Source organism: Nymphalis io, chromosome 5 (genome assembly GCF_905147045.1).
Source record: "Nymphalis io chromosome 5, ilAglIoxx1.1, whole genome shotgun sequence".
Classification (NCBI taxonomy): Eukaryota; Metazoa; Arthropoda; class Insecta; order Lepidoptera; family Nymphalidae; genus Nymphalis; species Nymphalis io.
Window position 1 is genome coordinate 9708509 of NC_065892.1, and position 20507 is coordinate 9729015.

At 31.4% G+C, this 20507-nt stretch overlaps 2 protein-coding genes and 1 pseudogene across 2 annotated transcripts; 2 read left to right on the forward strand and 1 right to left on the reverse strand.

Moving 5' to 3' along the window:
* Positions 1-543: 543 nt before the first annotated feature.
* LOC126768395 (pupal cuticle protein Edg-84A-like) lies at positions 544-8011 on the reverse strand. Its single transcript, XM_050486419.1, has 7 exons — positions 8000-8011; positions 7453-7596; positions 7164-7330; positions 6597-6637; positions 1128-1270; positions 715-881; positions 544-631 (listed from the first exon to the last, which is right to left on the reverse strand). Exons 1-7 carry the CDS (start codon positions 8009-8011, stop codon positions 577-579), a joined length of 729 nt encoding a protein of 242 aa, XP_050342376.1. The 3' UTR covers positions 544-576.
* A 1398-nt stretch (positions 8012-9409) lies between these two features.
* LOC126768752 (cuticle protein 7-like) lies at positions 9410-10400 on the forward strand. The gene is made up of 4 exons (XM_050487039.1): positions 9410-9453; positions 9568-9708; positions 9798-9964; positions 10343-10400. Exons 1-4 carry the CDS (start codon positions 9442-9444, stop codon positions 10398-10400), a joined length of 378 nt encoding a protein of 125 aa, XP_050342996.1. The 5' UTR covers positions 9410-9441.
* Positions 10401-12888: 2488 nt separating this feature from the next.
* Positions 12889-16833, forward strand: LOC126768405 (uncharacterized; annotated as a pseudogene).
* The last annotated feature ends 3674 nt before the right edge of the window (positions 16834-20507 follow it).

The window sequence follows — 20507 nt, forward strand, 5'->3', positions numbered from 1 at the left end:
AGCTGTCTGTACAGATAAGGTCTCTTCTTAATGTGACGTACTGACAAATTAATTCGAAGCCGAAGGAAAACCTCTGGCAAACAAAATCTGGGTCAATGAAGAAGTCGTATATAAAAAAATAACACCAATACACTTTGTTTTCACCACAATAACATATCCCAATAGTCCAATTAAAATTGTGCGATGTAAACCTTAAATTTTAAGAAGTAATTTAGAAATAAAAATTAATAAATTAATTTAATTTTTACAGATATAATTTTAGCGTTCAGTGTTTTATGTAAATAAATAATAATAGTATATGCTAAAGTTGTACAATGCCTTTGAATGGATCAAAAATTTGATCAAAGTTATTGTCAAATTAAAGTTCTTTTATGTGTAACACTCGGGCGAATTAGCCAGTACAAACCAGTATAAACCGAAATACAACCATACTAAGCAGCATGTTTAGTTACTTTAGATTCTTTACTATTCTTTCTTGTTTCTAATAAAAATGTTGTCAATAAAATAATATATATGACTAGCTAAAAAAATATAAATTATAATATTATGTAAACTTTATTAATATAATATTTGCTCTCAATAATGTTTCGGGACTATGTGGTGAGTCTCGTATTTCACATCTGCATGGAAACTGTAACAAAAAATAATGTTCAACATAGATAATATAATTAATTAGAATAATGATGTATGGAAATATTGAGACAAATAGCTCACCCAGTGTGATGATCACCGTGGTAGTGCACAGTCCTCTCGGAGCCGTCTGGTTGGTGCAGCGAGTACACGCCCTTCACTACATCACCATCGCGACTCTCGTGTTGAGTCTTCATGTCACCCGTGTGGTGATCCTTCACTTTGTAATCGAATGTATACTTAGGATGGGTCTGCATGGAATAGAATAAATTACTTTTTTTTTTAATTTTATCCTTTAATGTATTATATGATATTATATTGTAAATATTAAGCATGACATTTAAATGTAAGTATATTACTTTTGTTACAAACGCGTAAAGTTCTCTGGAAGAGATCACTACATAGCGATAAGATCATCCTATAATTGTGCACCTTAAATAGTTTTATGTGATTTATATTGTAAAAATTATATCCGTGTTATATTATTTTTATCTTACGTGGTAGTCAATGTGATGACCATGTCCGACAATATCTGCATGTCCATCGTGCCGAGAGATATGACTTGATGAAAACGCTACGCCATGTCCGTTGTCATATTCAAATTGTGCTACCGCAATACCGACTACGGCAGTTAAGTATACAATCTGAAATAATGTAAGAAGGTTAGTAGATAAGTAATTACAGGCTTTGAAAAAAGAACCACAAATAAAAAAAAAACAAAAAATATTTTAGTTCTTTTATCAAAGGATAACTGCGAATTTACAAGTAAAAAACGTCACATTGTAAAACTATTGTAATTATTTCTACTTCATTTAATAACTGAATGTATGCTTAAATTGATGCCTTTATGAAAATCAACTGAAATAATTAATAATTACTATATAAGTACTTAATGAAATTAAAAGAGAGGTCAGTTTGAATTATTTTTTATCAAATATTTTATATTTTTAATTTATACAAAACAAGTTAAAAGAGAACGAAGTCTAAAAGGAATTCGTATTCCTTGAAGAATTTTTTTTAGTACACTGAAGAAAAACTGATTATAATTTGTTTATGTCAATTGCTTCATTTTTACGAGTATGTGAAATTTTTTTATATATACAGCTACCTATAATATATAAATATGCTCGTCCACCTACGTGGACGTCGTGGAGCATATGGCCACCTGTAAGTGGTCACCAACGCTCATAGACATTGACATTGTAAGAAATGTTAACCATCGCTTACATCGCCAATGCGCCATCAACCTTGGAAACTAAGATGTTACGTCCCTTGTGCCTGTAATTACACTGACTCACTCACCCTTCAATCTGGAACACAACAATATCAAGTACTCAGACGAGTTTGCTTGGTACAAATTATATTCACATCAAACTGCCGTACTAGTTCGACACAGATAAGCATTATGTTTTTGCTTATAGAGCATAGTATTAAATGTTCCAGTTTCATTAACGATATTTCGAGTAAACTATCAATTCCTCGATGAAGAAAAAAGTTAAACAGGAATAAACAATATTTAAACAACACTATTGTTAATAAATGGTTTTAGAAATTGACCAGGTCTATATTCTGCTGGATTAAATAATTACCTTAGTGTACATGTTGTATGTGTTACGACTGTGTACGAGTGATACGATTTGTATAAAAATATGGGTTTATATATTGGAATTAATTGTTTTAATATCTAACGATTTCACTTTAAGCTATGACATGCAATGTTTTCCCAATTCATGCGCAATTGTTTTAAAAGGTTATTTGAATGTTTTATCTGAATCTAATTGACAAATGAAATGAGAAGTGACTAAGGAAAACATTTTTATACCTAACTTATAAATAATATTAAAAAATATAATGTGAATGGTTAAATATAAGTTGTTAATAATTTAATATTTACATAATATGGTAGTAACTTATCATTAAAATTTGACTAAGCATTTTCAGCTGTTATTCAATTATTTTTATGGGTAACTAATTTCTTAACGTACATTTATAACTGTAATGTGACTAGTAAAATAACGTGAATACTTTAATTCAGACAATTAATAAAACTAAAGGGAAAACTGAGCTATTCGCGACGTAAAAGTTTGCAATTTCGCCACACTCCCGCAATATAGTATGATAATAGCTTCTCTGATATATCATAGCTCGGCCCACTATGAAACTTGGAAAGAATTCAATATCCACTTTTTTATATACTTTAAGCTGTATATATATTTATATATATATAATATGCTTAGTTTATGAAATATTCAAAAGAAAAATATTTTGCTCATTTTTCCAAGGATTATTATTTTTTGTTAAAAAAAACTAAAATTATTTTAATAAGATGCTCGTTAGATAAAGTATAATATTTACTGCTTGATTTATTTTATTGTGCTACTTTAAACTGGGTACGAGCATTTTAAGCACTGCATACAAGACTCATAAGACAGACAAGACTCATATTTCATTAGACATTTTTTATCTTATCCTATATTGTTAATGCAAGCCTTAACAGATTCGTTGGTCTAGTTAACTAGATTAACCGATATATATACAGTTATACATATAAAAACAAGAATTTGTAATTTGGCAATAAATATACACCTGTGTCTCGAAAAACATGTAAAATATGTCGTCCCATTGAGTTATGAGTATGAGTAAGAGAATGAGTTATTTTAAAGGTTATTAAAAAGTTTGCTTAAGATAAAAAGTATTAAATTAATGTACTATATAATTGCTTTAATGCAATATATAGCAATCCCGCTTATAGTTAGAATGACATTATTGCCGAACGTAAAGACGCAATCTCAAATAATTATTCCTCATTATATTCTACTCTTCATCATAAATTACTATACTGACACGTATATTATTACGTGAAATTGATAGAAAATATTAAATATTTCGTAAAATTTGGCTTTTATTCCTGCAATACATACTTTTAACGTAAAAAAATCATTAGTTAAAGATGTTGCTAACTTTTATGCGTATAATTCATCTCGTGCTTGGAAGTTAAATAAAACATCATAGGACAACTATTATGTGTCGAATAAGCGTGACGAAGTAAGCTTTAAGGAGAAAGTTTAAAGCTTGGGAGGAATTCTAAGGTCTTTAACTTTTCTTACTTTTGTTTACTAATTAATTAACTTTTATAAGCATTACTGTTTCTTTGGTTTTTTTTGCATCATTAAAATAATATATAGGTATATTGACAAGGCGAAGGCATTACGTAAATTGATCATGAACTGTATTTTCTTTTATGAATACTAATTTCAAGCTTATGACTCACATATATAAATTGCTTTGCCCGAACTTTATTTAACTTTTATGACATACATTTAGATTTTACAATATTACAAATACAATGAATTATATCAATAAATTTAATTGAAATTCCGTTATTGATGTCTAGTATTTATTTATTTATGTATTTATTTATGTACTTTATTAATTAATAATGCTGCTTCGGAACAATATGGTCTGTGTCATATTTCACGTCGGCATGGAAATTGCAAAAAAAATAAAATAGTTATTATTTAATATGTCTTGTACAGTCAGTTTTTATTCTTATAAATAAATATATTTATTTGTAGTTTCATCCTCACCCAGTATGATGATCACCATGATAGTGCACGGTCCTCTCGGAGCCGTCTGGTTGGTACAGCGAGTACACGCCCTTCACCACGTCACCGTCGCGACTTCATCTCACCCGTGTGTTGATCCTTTACTTTGTAATCAAACGTATACTTTGATTGTGTTTGAAATATGGGAACTACATTTGAGTATAATTAAAAAATAGGTGATATCAAAATAACATTTAAAAAAGTCACAATTGAAATTAGCAATAGGATATATTTAAGGCTTCATACATGATCGTCATGGCCATGAACGTCTACTATTTCAGGATGTCAATCGTGGCGTGAGATTTGATTGGAAGTATACGTTCCTTGTCTATGATCATATTAAAATTGAGCCATTGCAACTGCGCAGAAGTTATCTAAGTAAAGCGCCTAAAATAGATATAATAAATCATAGTAATTTTGAATTTAAAAAAATTGTTAATTGATTTTTGGTAAATAAAGGATTTTATTTATTAATTATTATTTATTTGTATATAACAGTAATACTCTACAAAAATATTTAAAAAAAATTGAAGAAGAAATTACAACCTGAAAACACATTGTCTATTGTTTGATTGTAATTCCAAACTGTCTGTAGAAAAAAATGTCTTGTACATATATCCATATTTATTGAATGCATGGCGATTTCATTTTAAATTGTTTACTAGTTTCGGTTAACATTTAAGGCTTAAGATCTGACGATGAAAACTGTTTTATTACAATATCTATTGTTAATGACACGAATTGCAGCTTGTCACTTATTTTCAGAAAATCATGATTAGAGTAATGAGTCATTTATTCTATCACCTGAGAAACTTTTTTAAAAATCAATTCGAGTTCGAACATTACGATTAAAAATATCGATACAAGTTACTTTAAAAATTTACAAACACTTTTTATATTTATAATTTACAAATTTCTTTTGTAAATTAACGATCCATATTGATTCAAACTCACGTTTAATATTAAATATGAAAAAATTAATATTATGGAATTCTTTTTTTTTTATATTCGCCGGGAGGGCAAATGACTCTACTCCACCTGATGGTAAGTGGTAGTAGAGTCCAAACGCGACGACGGCCAGTACAGTCGGGAAGAATGTTCTGTACTAGCCGTCACCGCCTTGCCGGCCCGCAAGATGCCTCTTCACGCCTCGTTTGAAGGAACCCGGGTTGTAAGAGGAGGGGAACACGTGAGCTGGTAAGGAATTCCATTTTTTGGTAGTGCGACAAAGAAAGGAGTTGCCAAATATCTTTGTGCGCGATGGAATTGATGTCACAGTTAGGCGGTGAAATCGAGAACCAGCTCGCGTGGACTTAAGAAAGAAGGGGGAAGCAGGAATTAGAGCGAATAATTCCTCAGAGCACTCGCCGTGATACAGTCGATAGAAAGCGCTCAGTGCTGCTATCTCGCGACGCAATTGTAAAGGTTCAAGGATGTTTGTGACCTTTACGTCGCCAATAATGCGTACTGCACGTCGCTGCAACCGGTCCAAGGCCTCCAGTAGGTACTTAGCGGAGCCATCCCAAAGGTGCGAGCAATATTCAACGCAAGACCGTACCTGTGTTTTGTATAACAGGCACAGTTGTTGTGGCGTGAAAAAACGCCGCACCTTGTTCAGAACTCCGAGTTTCCGTGAAGCTGTTTTTATAATAGCCTCGATGTAATCCCTTGGACTAAGGTCGCAGCGAACGTCCATCCCCAGCATGGCGATTTTGCTTTGTATCATCAGCGGTGTGCCACAGAGGGAGGGATGAGGGTAAAATGTTAACCTTAACTATTAAATAAATACCTAAAGTAAATAAGTGAGTACTATCACTCATTTCATACAACATGTTACCTTGTCAATGACATGTCATTGGCATTTTTTAATTCACGTTTTTTCCTATTCGTATTTTTGGCCAAAGTTCCTTAAACTTATACAGTTAAGTAAAGTAAAAGTCAAAATTAAGTATTTTCATGATTCAAAATGATAACTATTAAAACAAAAATCATCTTAAAGTTTTTTTTTAATATGATACATTTTTTCTTTACTCGGAAAAGCACAATACGAAGTTATCGAAGCTTTACAAAAAAAAACAAAATATTTTTTTATGGATTCCCACAATTTTCAGTTTTCTTATATATCCTAAACAGCCGACGTCTTTGATGGTACAAAGTTAACAGTTCAAAAACAAAGCTTTTTCATAGCGTTCTTGTAAACGGGATTTTATTGTTAGATAGATTAAAATAAATGTTTGATAATTACTTATTTTTTTATTCAAGGCCAATAGATGAAAATGTAAACGTATATTATCTTCAAACAATTTATTTTCCCGTCATAAAGTACAATCGACATTATTCTTATCTAAAAATGATATTTTGGGATAATGTGATGTGTGTCGTATTTTACGTCAGCATGGAATCTGTAAATAAAAGTAAAATCCAGTTACGCTAAAAGCTCGTTATAGATTATGTAATGGTTAGCATTGTATAAAAATACCAAAAAGAGTTGTACTTTTTGTATTCTTACAAATTTACGGCCTTTAAATAAAAAGATTTGCTCAACCTTGCTTTACCTATTATTATGTTTGACCCTGTCAAATGTTTCTATAACCTGTGGTAAAGGGTTTCGGCGGGTTAGGCGGGTGAGCATATGCGTCACCTAATGGTAAGTGATCACTAACGCCCATAGAAATTGGCATAATAAAAAATGTTAACTATCGCTTACATCGCCAATGCGCCACCTATCTTGGGAACTAAGGTGTTATGTCCCTTGTGTATGTAATTACACTGGCTCACTCACCCTTCAAACCGGAACAAAACAATACCAAGCACTGCTGTGTTGCAGCAGAATATCGGATAAGTGGGCGGTTCCTACACAGACGAGCTAGCACAAAGCCCTACCAGTAGTATTATAATAAAAATAAATATTTTGTGAGACTGACTCACCCGGTATGGTGGTCACCATGATAGTGCACAGTCCTCTCGGAGCCGTCTGGTTGATGCAGCGAGTACACACCCTTCACTACATCACCGTCGCGACTCTCGTGTTGAGACTTCATGTCGCCGGTGTGATGATCCTCTACTTTGTACTCGAACGCATACTTAGGATGAGTCTAAAGTTTTGTAATACATAAAAAAATAGTAACAAACCGAAATAAAGTATATTAAATGAAGTTATTTTATTATTTCTATCTTATGTAAATATAATATTTATAAATAAAAGTATAATTATTACATAGTAGTCAGTGTGATGGCCGTGCACGTTCACAATCTCAGGGTGTCCGTCGTGACGTGAGATGTGTTGAGACGAGTAAGCTGAGCCATGATCGTAGCCGTATTGCGCTACAGCCACAGCAACAACAGCCAAGAAAATGACAACCTGGAATGTTTTTTTTTTTTTAAATAAATAATAATACGTGTATATTCTTTGCTGAAGTGGAAAAAAAATAAGTAACTACAGTAACAGTAATAGCCTGTTAATGTCCCACAGCTGGGCTAAGGCCTCCTCTCCCTTTTCGAGGAGAAAGTTTGGAGCTTAGGTGGAATACACATGTGGCAGAATTTCAGTGAAATTAGACACATACAGGTTTCCTCACGATGTTTTCCTTCACCATAAAGCACGAGATGAATTATAAACACAAATTACGCTCATGAAAATTCAGTAGTGCTTGCCCGGGCTTGAACCCATTATCATCGGTTAAGATTCACGCGTTCTAATCCAGTGATTATAAAAATAAGTAAGAGACAAAATATAGCTGTGTTCTTCTGATATATGTCTTTACCTTAGACAACATATTTGTACAATCAAAAACAGTGTAGTGATATGACAACAATGTTTTTCGAGTTTTTTATAAGAGAAATAAATATCGGAACGAATCTGATACTGTATGATCATGCTATTAATTGTCAAATATGACACAGCGTGTTATATGACACGCTCATAATAGTTTTATTTGCAGCCTGATTGACGAAATTATTTCTACATTTAATATTGTTGGTGTAAAGAGGTTTAGTCCAAGATTTGACCTAAACAAACAAACAGACATTGCCACTTAAATAAAGCCTTGTAATTAATCTATTAATATTTATTTTGAGAATAATATTTGTAAAAAGTAAAAAGAGCAAACAATATTATTATTTTAAGAAATAGTTTAGTAAGTTTTCATCTTTAAGTGACCTCGTGTCATAGGAAACAATTTAACATATTTAAGTTTTTCTGTCAGCTTAACAATTGAAAATTAAAATTATATGCTTTCGATTTAAGATTTATTACCGATTTTGGTTTGTAACTTAAGTTACAAAATCTGCATAAAAATAAGCGGTGTTGTAAGTTATAAACTTTTAATGCTATAAGTTTATAATTTACAACACCGCTGAAACGGGGTTTATTGTATTGACAAAATACATTAAAATGTATCAGTGAGCAATAAACGGTGTACATAAATACTTTCCTGTCACATTTTTAAACAAACAATCGAATGAAATTATTTAATTTGATATTTAGAGATTTTTTTTTGATTTAGAGGAAATTTAATTTTATAAGATTTTTAAGTACTTTTCATTTATTATTTAAAATTTATGTGAAAAGAGGGCTGAAGCCCTCTTACTTAAAGTGGCGGTAGAGCTTTGGTACTACCTAATCATCAATTATTCTACCGTAAAACATGAATAATTTGTAACGCTGGGTTCCAACTTACATTACTACCAATGCCTAAGCTGACCACTTACCGTCAAGTCATATATTCCGCCCTATTACCTTCCTACAACTAAAATATAAAAACTCGCAGTTTTGTTATTTGTATTAACTTCTAACAGCATATTTGGTGATTATTATTCAAAGATCATCATAATCAATTATAGAGCATCCGCTTACGCACGCAACTTTATTACAATACTACAACTTTACTACAACTTTATTAGTAATTTTATTTTCTTTATTTTACGGTACATTTCCTTTATTATATGTAATGTAAAAGGTTCGTATTATTATTCCAATCTAAGCGTTTTACTGTATACCTTTAATTGTTATTTGCGATTTCACAATTAATATGTCACTCCAAGTAATTGTTCGAAACAATGCCCGTAGCTAATATTATGACAGCTAAAGTTATTTTATTGACTATTCTACGATTAGATTCAATCGTAACGGGCAATATAAAAGGTTGAATTTTTATTTCAAAAGTATCAGTTGATTTTTATCTTTTCAGAATAATCCATTTTAAATATGTTGTCTCAGGTATTATAATACTCTATATTTCTTTTGTTCAATAACAAATTAATATAAAATGTTAAAATTATTATTTTAAGGATAGAACCAAAACTATGAAATATAAAAATTATATTATTATAGGTATTGTGTTTCTTTGCCATCGTCGCTGTCGCCGTAGCTCAATACGGCTACGGACACGGAGCAGCGTACTCGTCACAACACATCTCTCGTCATGACGGACATCCTGAAATCGTCAATGAACATGGTCACCATGACTACTATGTAATTAAATTAATTTGTTTATTTTTTTAGAAATTACGCTATCGAATTCACGGATCGATTTTGATAATAATATTTTTGTTAATGATCAGACTCATCCCAAGTATACCTTCGAGTACAAAGTGGAGGATCACCACACGGGTGACATGAAGTCTCAACACGAGAGCCGAGACGGTGACGTGGTGAAAGGCGTGTACTCGCTGCATCAACCAGATGGTTCCGAGAGAACCGTGCACTACCACGGCGACCACCATACTGGGTGAGAAATTACTAGATAGGCTTAGTGTTAATTAAAATCAATATATTATTTATTTGAGGTTCTTACACCAGGGTCAAATGATCATAATAAAGATCTCGATTGAATGTGCAGTTACCGCCTACCCTGAATGTAGATTTTACCAAGAAGAATCGGCAAGAGAATGAATAGTTAATCATTTTCTCAAATAAAAAACATAGTCATTTATATACAACTAATACGACAACTCTTTTTATAATCTATATATATTTGTATTGTCGACTATGTTTTAGTTATTAATGTCCTAAAATTTATAATAGATTTTCAATTTAACAATTAATCCAATAATCGTAAGTATTATAATATTACTTTTAAAATAAAATAAAATTTTGTACATTACAGATTCCACGCTGATGTAAAATATGACACTCATCACATTATCCCGAAGTACCATTACTAATTCATGATGTAGATATGTATATATCATGTCATGTAAATAAAGTTTACCTATAGAATGAAATAATAAATCATTTATCATAATTACATAGTTTTATTTATATTATGGAGATTATATTCTTTGATATTCATATGCTCTTATACAAAAGTTAATTAAAACAGTCTTATAAAAATAATACAAAAGAATGTAATCTGAAAACCTCAGACTGCTCTATTGTTTTATATATGCTTTACGAGGTGGAGCAGTCGCAACCGACCCAGGCTTTAAGGTCCTTATAATTAACAGGTTAACCACTAGACAAACGCAGTTAAATATATTATTTTTTTTTAAATAAACATCATACTTTTATAATTTTTATTTATAAATTAAACGTGGATGGCTAATTATTGTATCAGAACTACAATGATTTTAATCTTTTACGTAAATTTGATGACTACTGCTGAAATTACTTCTATTAATGAAAAAAATAATCAAAATAAATATATTATTCTTTATTTAACTTTTTACAAGCACTTTAAGATTATATTAAATGTAAAACTCCAAAGCTTTGCCAATTAATAGCTTCAAATAATATGTTAAGAATAGGTTATACCTCGATAAAAGATTATATATCCGATAAAAAGGGTTGAGTTAGTAAAACCAGATTACCATCCACGATAAATAATAATTCAATTGAATTTAATTATCTATATAATATATTATTTATATTTTGATCTAATTGTATTCGTGTCTATAGTATACAATTTTTATAAATAATTAATGTTTTATACAAAATTTTCGTTTTTGCGGTTGCAACTGCCGTTGCTTCCGCTCAGCACAACAGATATAAAAACGATAACGGTCATGGCAGTCGTAATGTTCTCTCATCTCAAAGCTTCGTGCAGTACCAAAGTCATAATGCGCAATCTCTCCAACCGGCAGGCTACTCCTGTCATGATTCACATCAAGATGATTACGTACGAACTTAATTGATTTAAATACATTTAAGAACTGATTTAGTAATTGTTAAACTATTTTGATCAATGTCAATAGGTGTTGACACTGATTTACAATCTCCTCCACAATACGCGTTCGAGTACAGCATGCAAGACTTGCAGACTATTAAATCCAATCATGAGTCACGCGACGGCGACACCGTGCTCGGCTTTTACAGTTTGCATGAACCCGACGGAACCGTCCCGTGCGTGGAATATACCGCCGATAAACATAGGGGGTGAGGCGATTAATAATAAAAAACATCTTTTTCTTGTCAGGATAATTTACCGAAAATATGCTTTATTATAATTATTTTATGTTATATGTTTATTTATCATGTGAACAAGAATTATACTTAGAGAGCAAGCAAATGATGATTATCATAGCGCTAATGGTAATTTTTAAATCATGCGCCACAAATTGATGGCATTTATAATTTAGATTCAACGCAATTATACACCGACGATACGCCCGCCATGAAGCGCCAGTTCAGCATTACTAGTGCTGCCTAAATTTCGTTAATTTTTGTATTAAAAATATAACTGTTAGTTAAACGTAGTTACAATTTGTAAGCATTTTCACTAAGTTGTGACTTGTAATATATGAAGTTTTAATTAATGATTTTTTTTATAATTTGTTTTTTCAATTTTGTATTAAATATCTTACATAGTTATGTATATTCCTATTGTTATTTACCTTAAAAAACTATTTAAACGTCTTCATTTGTTTAGAAATCAGAATTTATTTAGAGAGTAAATAATCGATCAGTATTTTTGTTACTTTACGAGTTTTATATTACAATTAACTGTGGTTATTAAAACGTGTTCTTAAAAATGAAAGAAATGACAATAGACGGTTACATTTTTGGAATTAGATTTCTTGAATTCATACGATTAATTTTTTTAGTTTTATTTTTATTAATCATTATATATCAACATCATCATTTCAGTCAATTAATCATGTCTGTTATCATGTAACTAAAAACTTTAAAGATGTAAAAACATCACATAATGTAACGAGATTTAATAAAGTATAAATGAAGCGAACAAAAAGATAAGAGATACAAAATTTGTATCGACTAATTTAATAATAAAAAATTTATTAATAGTCTTAGTGTAACTTACTGTGTGGCGTAACAACGCCACCAAAGACGACTAATAACGCTTCTGTTGAGGCCAAAATGACGAGATACCTAAGATTGATTCCTTCCCGTTTGCAACATTAAGAATATCTCTTTGCATTTCATCTGTATTCAAACGACGTCGCTTCATGACGTAAATAGTATCTAACAATTCAATTTTGTTGAAAACTTATAACTTATATACATCGCATTCTAAACACGAAGCGGTGGACATTTCTTTAATGGTTTTACAAACAATTTTTGTTTTTTCTAGATTATTTTGACAATTAACGTATGATCTGACAACTTGACGATTCGATCCGGTAATTATTGTGAATATAAATAATGCGAACGATATGTGTTTCATATCAGTTTTCTGTACAACTTTGTTACAACATGTATTCTAAGGTATGTATTATTCCTCGAAATAAGTAATACAATTTTTTTCCTTTGTGGGTGTGTTTTTTGTTTAGGTAAATCATTTAAATTTGTTTTTAATTAAATAGGTTGTGATTTTCTTGGCTGTTGTTGCTGTGGCTGTAGCGCAATATGGCTACGATCATGGCGCAGCTTACTCGTCCCAACACATCTCACATCACGACGGGCACCCTGAGATTGTGAACGGGCACGGTCATCACACCGACTACTATGTAAATATTATTATGTTTTTATAAGCATAATAAAGATATAAATGAATGAACTGTTAATATAAACCGGAATAAAACGTTTTTAAAATAGGCTTGCAGTAAATAATATGTTTTATTACTAATCAATCATTTTATATTTGTATTTATAACGTATATGTTTCTTACGTTATAAAAAATATATTTTATTCTTTTGTAGACACACCCTAAGTATACATTCGATTACAAAGTGGAGGATCACCATACGGGTGACATGAAGTCTCAACACGAGAGTCGCGACGGTGACGTGGTGAAGGGCGTGTACTCGCTGCACCAACCAGATGGCTCCGAGAGAACCGTCCACTACCACGGTGACCACCATACTGGGTGAGGCAAATTTTGCAACTAAATAAATTCAATTTACATAATGACATTTAGAATAAAATAATAATGTTACTATTTTTTTTTTCGCAGATTCCACGCAGACGTGAAATATGACACACATCATATTGTTCCGAAGCATCATTATTAAAGATATTGTAAATAATTAATATATTAATTTATAATTAATATATTGTTCTAAATAAATAAATTCCAACCATTGATAACTGAATTTTAATTACATTTATTAATATCAATCGTCGCAGTATTTGTACTAAATATCAAAGTTTATATTTAACACTTTTATATACTTAATTTTATTAAAAGTCTTACAGTTCGTGTGAGGCAGCTTAAGCTTTAATAGACACTGATTATAAAATGTAATGAAGTTCATTAATTTTGTAAGTCTATTTTTGTAATGACTATTCTTAGCGATCTTGTAACGCTCTCTGAAGAGATGGAGATTTATCGGGCATATATTTCATGTATTTTATGTATTTTACAGTCAGTCTTATTTTTGTGTATAAGTTAATAAATTTAGATGTCCTACTGCTGGGCAAGGTCCTCTTCACTCTTTTAACACGTTGCTCCACTGCAGGCAGCCACACAATTATCTGGAAGAATTATATTTGGCATATAATGGTATTCTTATGTTATTTTCTTAATCCACATGGATGAAACATGATTTAAGGAAGCGAAAACTCAGTAAGATTTGTCCTGATTAGAACTTGCGATCTAAAGTTCGAAGAACTGGTTCTAATTAATTCTTGTAATATTAAATGAATGAAAACCGAGATGGCCTAGTGGTTAGAACGCGTGAATCTTAACCGATGATCGTGGGTTTCAAGCCCGGGCACGCACCACTGAATATTAATGTGCTTAATTTGTGTTTATAATTCATCTTGTGCTTGACGGTGAAGGAAAACATAATATATATTGTTTACTTCAAATACGACTTCAACGATTTGTCTCGAATATATTCAGATAAGATTTAGCTTATTAATTTTTAACCTATACACCTTTTATGTTCTGAAAAAACACAATTCATTCACATTCGATATTGATAAGAGCAAACAAGCAATGTGTCTGAATTTTTATTTGATAAAAAACAGGTAGCTAGTTTCTGTCGCGGCAGTAAATATTACCAGTGGCGGGGGGGGGTCCATTTATCAGGTATCACATACCTGATGTCCTTTCCTGTACCTTTGATAACGTGTATGCAACATTTGATGATGATCAGTTGGGTAGTAAGGCGTAAAAGCGTAACAAACAAACAATGAAACAAGTCAATCAAAAAACAATCAACTAGGTTTTGCATTTATAATAATGTTAAAATAACAATAAAAAGGTGGCTGATGTAAAGTTGGTTGTAATAAATAAGTTTTAAGCTGAATCTTTGTATTTATTTTTTAGAATATTCAATTTTAACTATCGATTTATCATAATAATTAACGTGTCAATACTTTCAAGTTTTTTTATTGGTACCACTTAAGCTTGTCAATATATAATAACAAAAAAAGCAAATCAGTTGCTAAGCGAAGGAAATAAATGGCCTGAACTCTTAATTTAAATCAAACATTTAAAAAGAAGCATTACCATATAAAGTATCCACAATACAGGTAGTATTGTGGATATTTTATATTGACTGAATTTCACGATGACGATTAATTTAGAAGTACACTTTATTCCTACAGCTTCAGAATCCAATGGAACAGCAACTCGACATAACCAGAAATAATTCAGAAGCAAAACCAACGGCTTAACGTATTTCCCGAAACACGGGAATGTTACCACTCCCAACTTTCAAATTCGACCTGTTTTAGTACAAAACAGAATTTCTTGAGAGAAAAACTCAATAACTTTTATTGCCTCGACCTGACATTTGCATCGAGGGCTTTGGGATATTCGTATAAGTTAGTAATGAAACTAACAAAAGTCGTATAAGATGGCATTAATAAAACAGGATAATCATAAACAAAAAATATTGTAGTTAGGAACAGAAACAGTCATAACCGTGTGAAACACCGGTGTGAAATTACTTTGAAAATAAATCTCATAAATTTACGGGGACCAAAGCCATTTGTTCGGATGGTTTTCTAAAACTGGTCTTAATAATTACACCTGGGAATAACATATTTGTAAGGATTTTTCGTTAGGTCGTCAGTCAGTAGAACCTGAGAATGACCAAATCGGAGACAAAATCGAAAAGAACTTGTATAATTAATATAATAATTGTCTTTGTGAAATGACCATATCTAATTCAGGGTAAAACTTATGTCGCTTAGTGCAATTAATTACTACAATTAAATTGGTTTCGAACGTTAAAAGTTGTATAAAAGAGTTTACGTGTTCCTAATATGTATCACTTGACTGACAACTGTTGAGAATAACAAAGCAGAAAATATGTTGTTTAAGGTAAATATATAACCTGATTTAATGTTTTACATTACTTTATTATAAACCCGTAATTAAAACTTAAGGAAATAATAGAAAATATTATTTATGTATAATAATCGTTGTGGTATTTTAGGTATTGTGTTTCTTTACCGTCGTCGCTGTCGCCGTAGCTCAATACGGCTACGGACACGGAGCAGCGTACTCATCACAACACATCTCTCGCCATGATGGACATCCTGAAATCGTCAATATACATGGGCATGATGATTACCACGTAAGTAAAGGCTCATACACGATATTCTGAAAGGCAAAGCTCAGTTCACTCACTCCCATTCGTCTTCATATTCCTAACAGCGGAATTTGGGGGCAAAATACATAAGATTAATCTAGAAGCAAGTGATGACTAAATCCTGTAAATTTCAGACACACCCAAAGTATACGTTTGATTACAAAGTAGAGGATCACCACACTGGTGACATGAAGTATCAACACGAGAGTCGCGACGGTGACGTGGTGAAGGGCGTGTACTCGCTGCATCAACCAGACGGCTCAGAGAGGACTGTGCACTACCACGGTGACCACCACACTGGGTAAATATAATTTAGGTTATTAAGGAGTCAGTGTTTTTTATTTTACTTACTTTTATAACTTATGGGAGCATGACGGCGCAAGGCAAAATAAATGCCTTATTTCTTCTATAGGATTTAAAGTCGAAAAGTATACAATAGTTGCTCAAATCTCTTCGTGCTTTCAACCACTAGCAAGAGTTGATGACCTTTTTCTAATAATTACCAAGAACACTCTAGCTACGTATAGTATTGTTTCTTTCAATTGTTGATGTTTTCAAATTATGTTATTAATAAAGTAAATTTTTCTTTTCAGATTTCATGCCGATGTAAAATACGACACGCATCACATCATTCCTAAGCATTTTTACTAAGCCTATGATATTCATCGTGAAATTAATAAAAAACATAGTTCTTGAATATTTTGTTTTTATTTAGAGCTTTCCGTATTCTATCTTCAAATAACAATTTGTATAAGATTTTACAAGCTACATTTTATTATGATAATTAAAGGTGTCACGCATTAAAATAGGGAATCACCATAAATTTTGAACATTTCAGGAGTAAGTTCTTACAGAATAACTCTGCTGTTATGAATAATTATAGATAAATCAGCTTGGAGGGTTTTTGCGCTTGTAGAAGTGTAATACAGTGTCTAAAACAGGAACAAACTAATTTGAGCTAGCTGCCTACCTAGCTACATAAGTGGTGTTAGAAGTTTTATATGGGGGAAAATAAAAACATCGCAAAAATTTAATCTTATTCACTGTAGAGGAATATGTAATTTCACCCCTTTTTAGTAGATGGCAGTCTATAATACACTAAGTTATCATGAGTGAAAAAGATTTTAATATAACTACTAGTAAGTATAATAGTTTCTATCTGTTGAAGTATTTTGTTTGAAATCCATGCAACAGATTTAACAACAAGAATAAAAAAACAATTATAATAAAATTATAAAATAAAATAAAAGTATATGATAAAATTGCTATTTTTAAATTTGAAGTATATATGTACAAATACAAGAGGAAATAAAAATGAAATTCAAATAGTTTGTCTACCAATAATTACGTTAAGACTTTATTACAAATAATTTAAAAGAGTTATTAAATGATAAGGATTGTGTTCGGTAACAATGTGTTGTGTGTCGTATCAGCATGAAACCTGAAGATTTATAAACAAAAGAAAGAATCAAAGAATAATTCTATAATAATAAAGATTAAGATACTTTCAATTAATTAGAAAAAAAAAATCTTAAATAGTATCCTTGATAAAATTACTATTTTAAAATTTGAGGTATTTATGTATACAAGAGGAATTAAAAATTATATTCAAACAGTTATTCAATAAGTCTACCAATAATTACGTTGAGATTTTATTAAAAATCATTTACACGAGTTATTTATAAATTGATGATGATCCTGTTGAGAGTAAAATTTAAGAGATTAACCAATTTAGATTTTAGTTTTGTAGAGAAAGTTTGTTTTCATAGGACGTAATTTTACACCAAATAAGAATGTTTTACAATGCTGAGCTCATTCCATATACAAGATATATACCATTACAGTTCGTATGTTTGACATAGAAAAACCAAAACTGATGCAGGTTGATGCAGACTCGCTGCATCAACCAAACCGCCACGCCATTCACCACGTCACCGTTACGATTCTCGTGCTGAGATTTTTATTACCAGTATGAGGTTCTTCAACTTTGTATACGAATCCATATTTTTGATGAGTCTGAAAAAATTAAATAATAAATATACAACAGATATATTATCTAGTTACTAAAAAACCGAGCACTTACGAGTATCTTAAAATCTAGTACAAACATTTTTTTACTTACGTAGTAATCAACGTGGCCGTGACCGTGGAAATTTCCGTAGCCATTTAATTTCTATTATTAAATAATTAAATAAAAAACATTTCTGTGGCTCCGCTTTCCTGACCATGTGCGTCGCTATGGCCACCATGTATATATATAATTTCAGGATGACCATTGCAACGAGAAATGTGTTGTGACGAGTACGCCAAGACCGTGATCATGATCATCGGCTACAACAGCCGCAAGGACAAAAATTAAGTAAAGAATATAAAAAAGTTTGAAAAGATTATTTATGCTACACATTATTGGAAGTTCACGAAAATTATTATTGATTGAAATTTTATACAAAATTAAAATAGATTAAAATAGACTACCACTTTGATTCAGATAAGATAGACAAAATAAAATACCTTAGTAAGTTCATCCAATCTGTTACTTATGATTTTCATTAAAATGAATGTCTTATATATTAGGTAGTATTGGCATGCGTAACTAATCAAACTAAGTTTTTATTTCATATTTACATTATTCAACAAAATAAAAGTAATAACCTTGAAACATTTTAATAGTTCGAAATGTTTTATGATTAGCCTTTTTAAAATTCCTTTGTCTACCATACCAAAATATAAATAGATACAATCTTTGTCTTACTGGCTGATTTCAGTCACAGCGCCCATTCTTAACGGAGAATAGACAGCTACACAGAAGATAATGATAATGCACAAGTGTGTGTGCGAACACAGGCGCACTTTCATAATCCGAAGGGACGATAATCCGACACGTCTGTCAAAGTTGAGGCGAAGGCAAACGGCTTCACGAGCTTTCCGAAACAGTCAGTTACATATTTTTGCCCGAACTACGGTTTGAACTCAGAACCTCGGGATTTGCAGCCTTATAACTAAGCCAATAGATATATAGCCAACGAGACACTCAATAAAAAAGCTTACAATATAGTTATAATAATAATTTAAAAGGGACTAAATTAGATTTTGCTTTTGTACGTTAAAAATACTAATCGGATTAATATCTTTCTCTCATATCATTATAAATAAATACATGATATGGGATTATGTATCAAATATTTGTTCTTAAGAATATCACTCATATTAGTCTTAATAAACGTTTTGAATTTTTTGTCCTAAAATAGTCATTTTTTTATGAAATAGATTGGCGGACGGGCAAATAGGCCACCTGATAGTAAGTGGTTACCACGGCCAATGGCCATTGGCGCTGTATGATATAGTAACCATTCCTTGTGCTAAGTCCTGTAGTTACACTGGCCCATTTAACCTTCAAACCAGAACACAAAAATACTAACTATTTCTGTGTGGTAGTAGAATATTTGATGAGTTTTGACTGACCCTATTTTTAACTAGGTGCCGCCTGCGGCTTCATCCAAGTACGAGGGAGCAGGTGTTACCTCGTGTCCTTTTCTTGGGAGCGTATATGCAAAATATCATTGCCATCAGATGAGTAGTTAAGACGTAAAGGAAAAAAAATAATAACCTGTTGCATTGATAATATTATTTACCGTAACAGCCTGTGAATGTCCCACTGCTGGGCTAAAGGCCTCCTCTCCTCTTTTTGAGGAGAAGGTTTGGAGCTTATTCCACCACGCTGCTCCAATGCGGGTTGGTAGAATTCACATGTGGCAGAACTTCAGTGAAATTAGACACATGCAGGTTTCCTCACGATGTTTTCCTTCACCGTAAAGCACGAGATGAATTATAATCACAAATTAAGCACATGAAAATTCAGTGGTGCTTGCCCGGGTTTGAACCCACGATCATCGGTTAAGATTCACGCGTTCTTACCACAGGGCCATCTCGGCCAAAATATTATTTAAGATGCACGTATTAGTGTCCAAACAGCAATACAATCGCAATTAAAGGCTTACTAATGACTGAATGAATGAATTGAACTTAAAATCTTTTATTTTGTTAGGTCTTGTAAATTCCACATTTTTACGTTTAAAATAATAAAAAAGATTAATAATATTAAAATAATAAGAAAGAGTCATTTCATTAATTCCTATATACAAAATAAGTAGCCGTAATTTCAATAAATATTAAATAGAATTGAGAACATATTAAAATCCGGCTGAAGTAGACATGAGGTATAAAATGTAATGAGTAATGAGAATAAGTAAGGTGGTTAAGATTCGAGTGTCACATTATTTTTTAATAAATATCATAGTAAGTTTAAAATATGAAAAATGGATAAG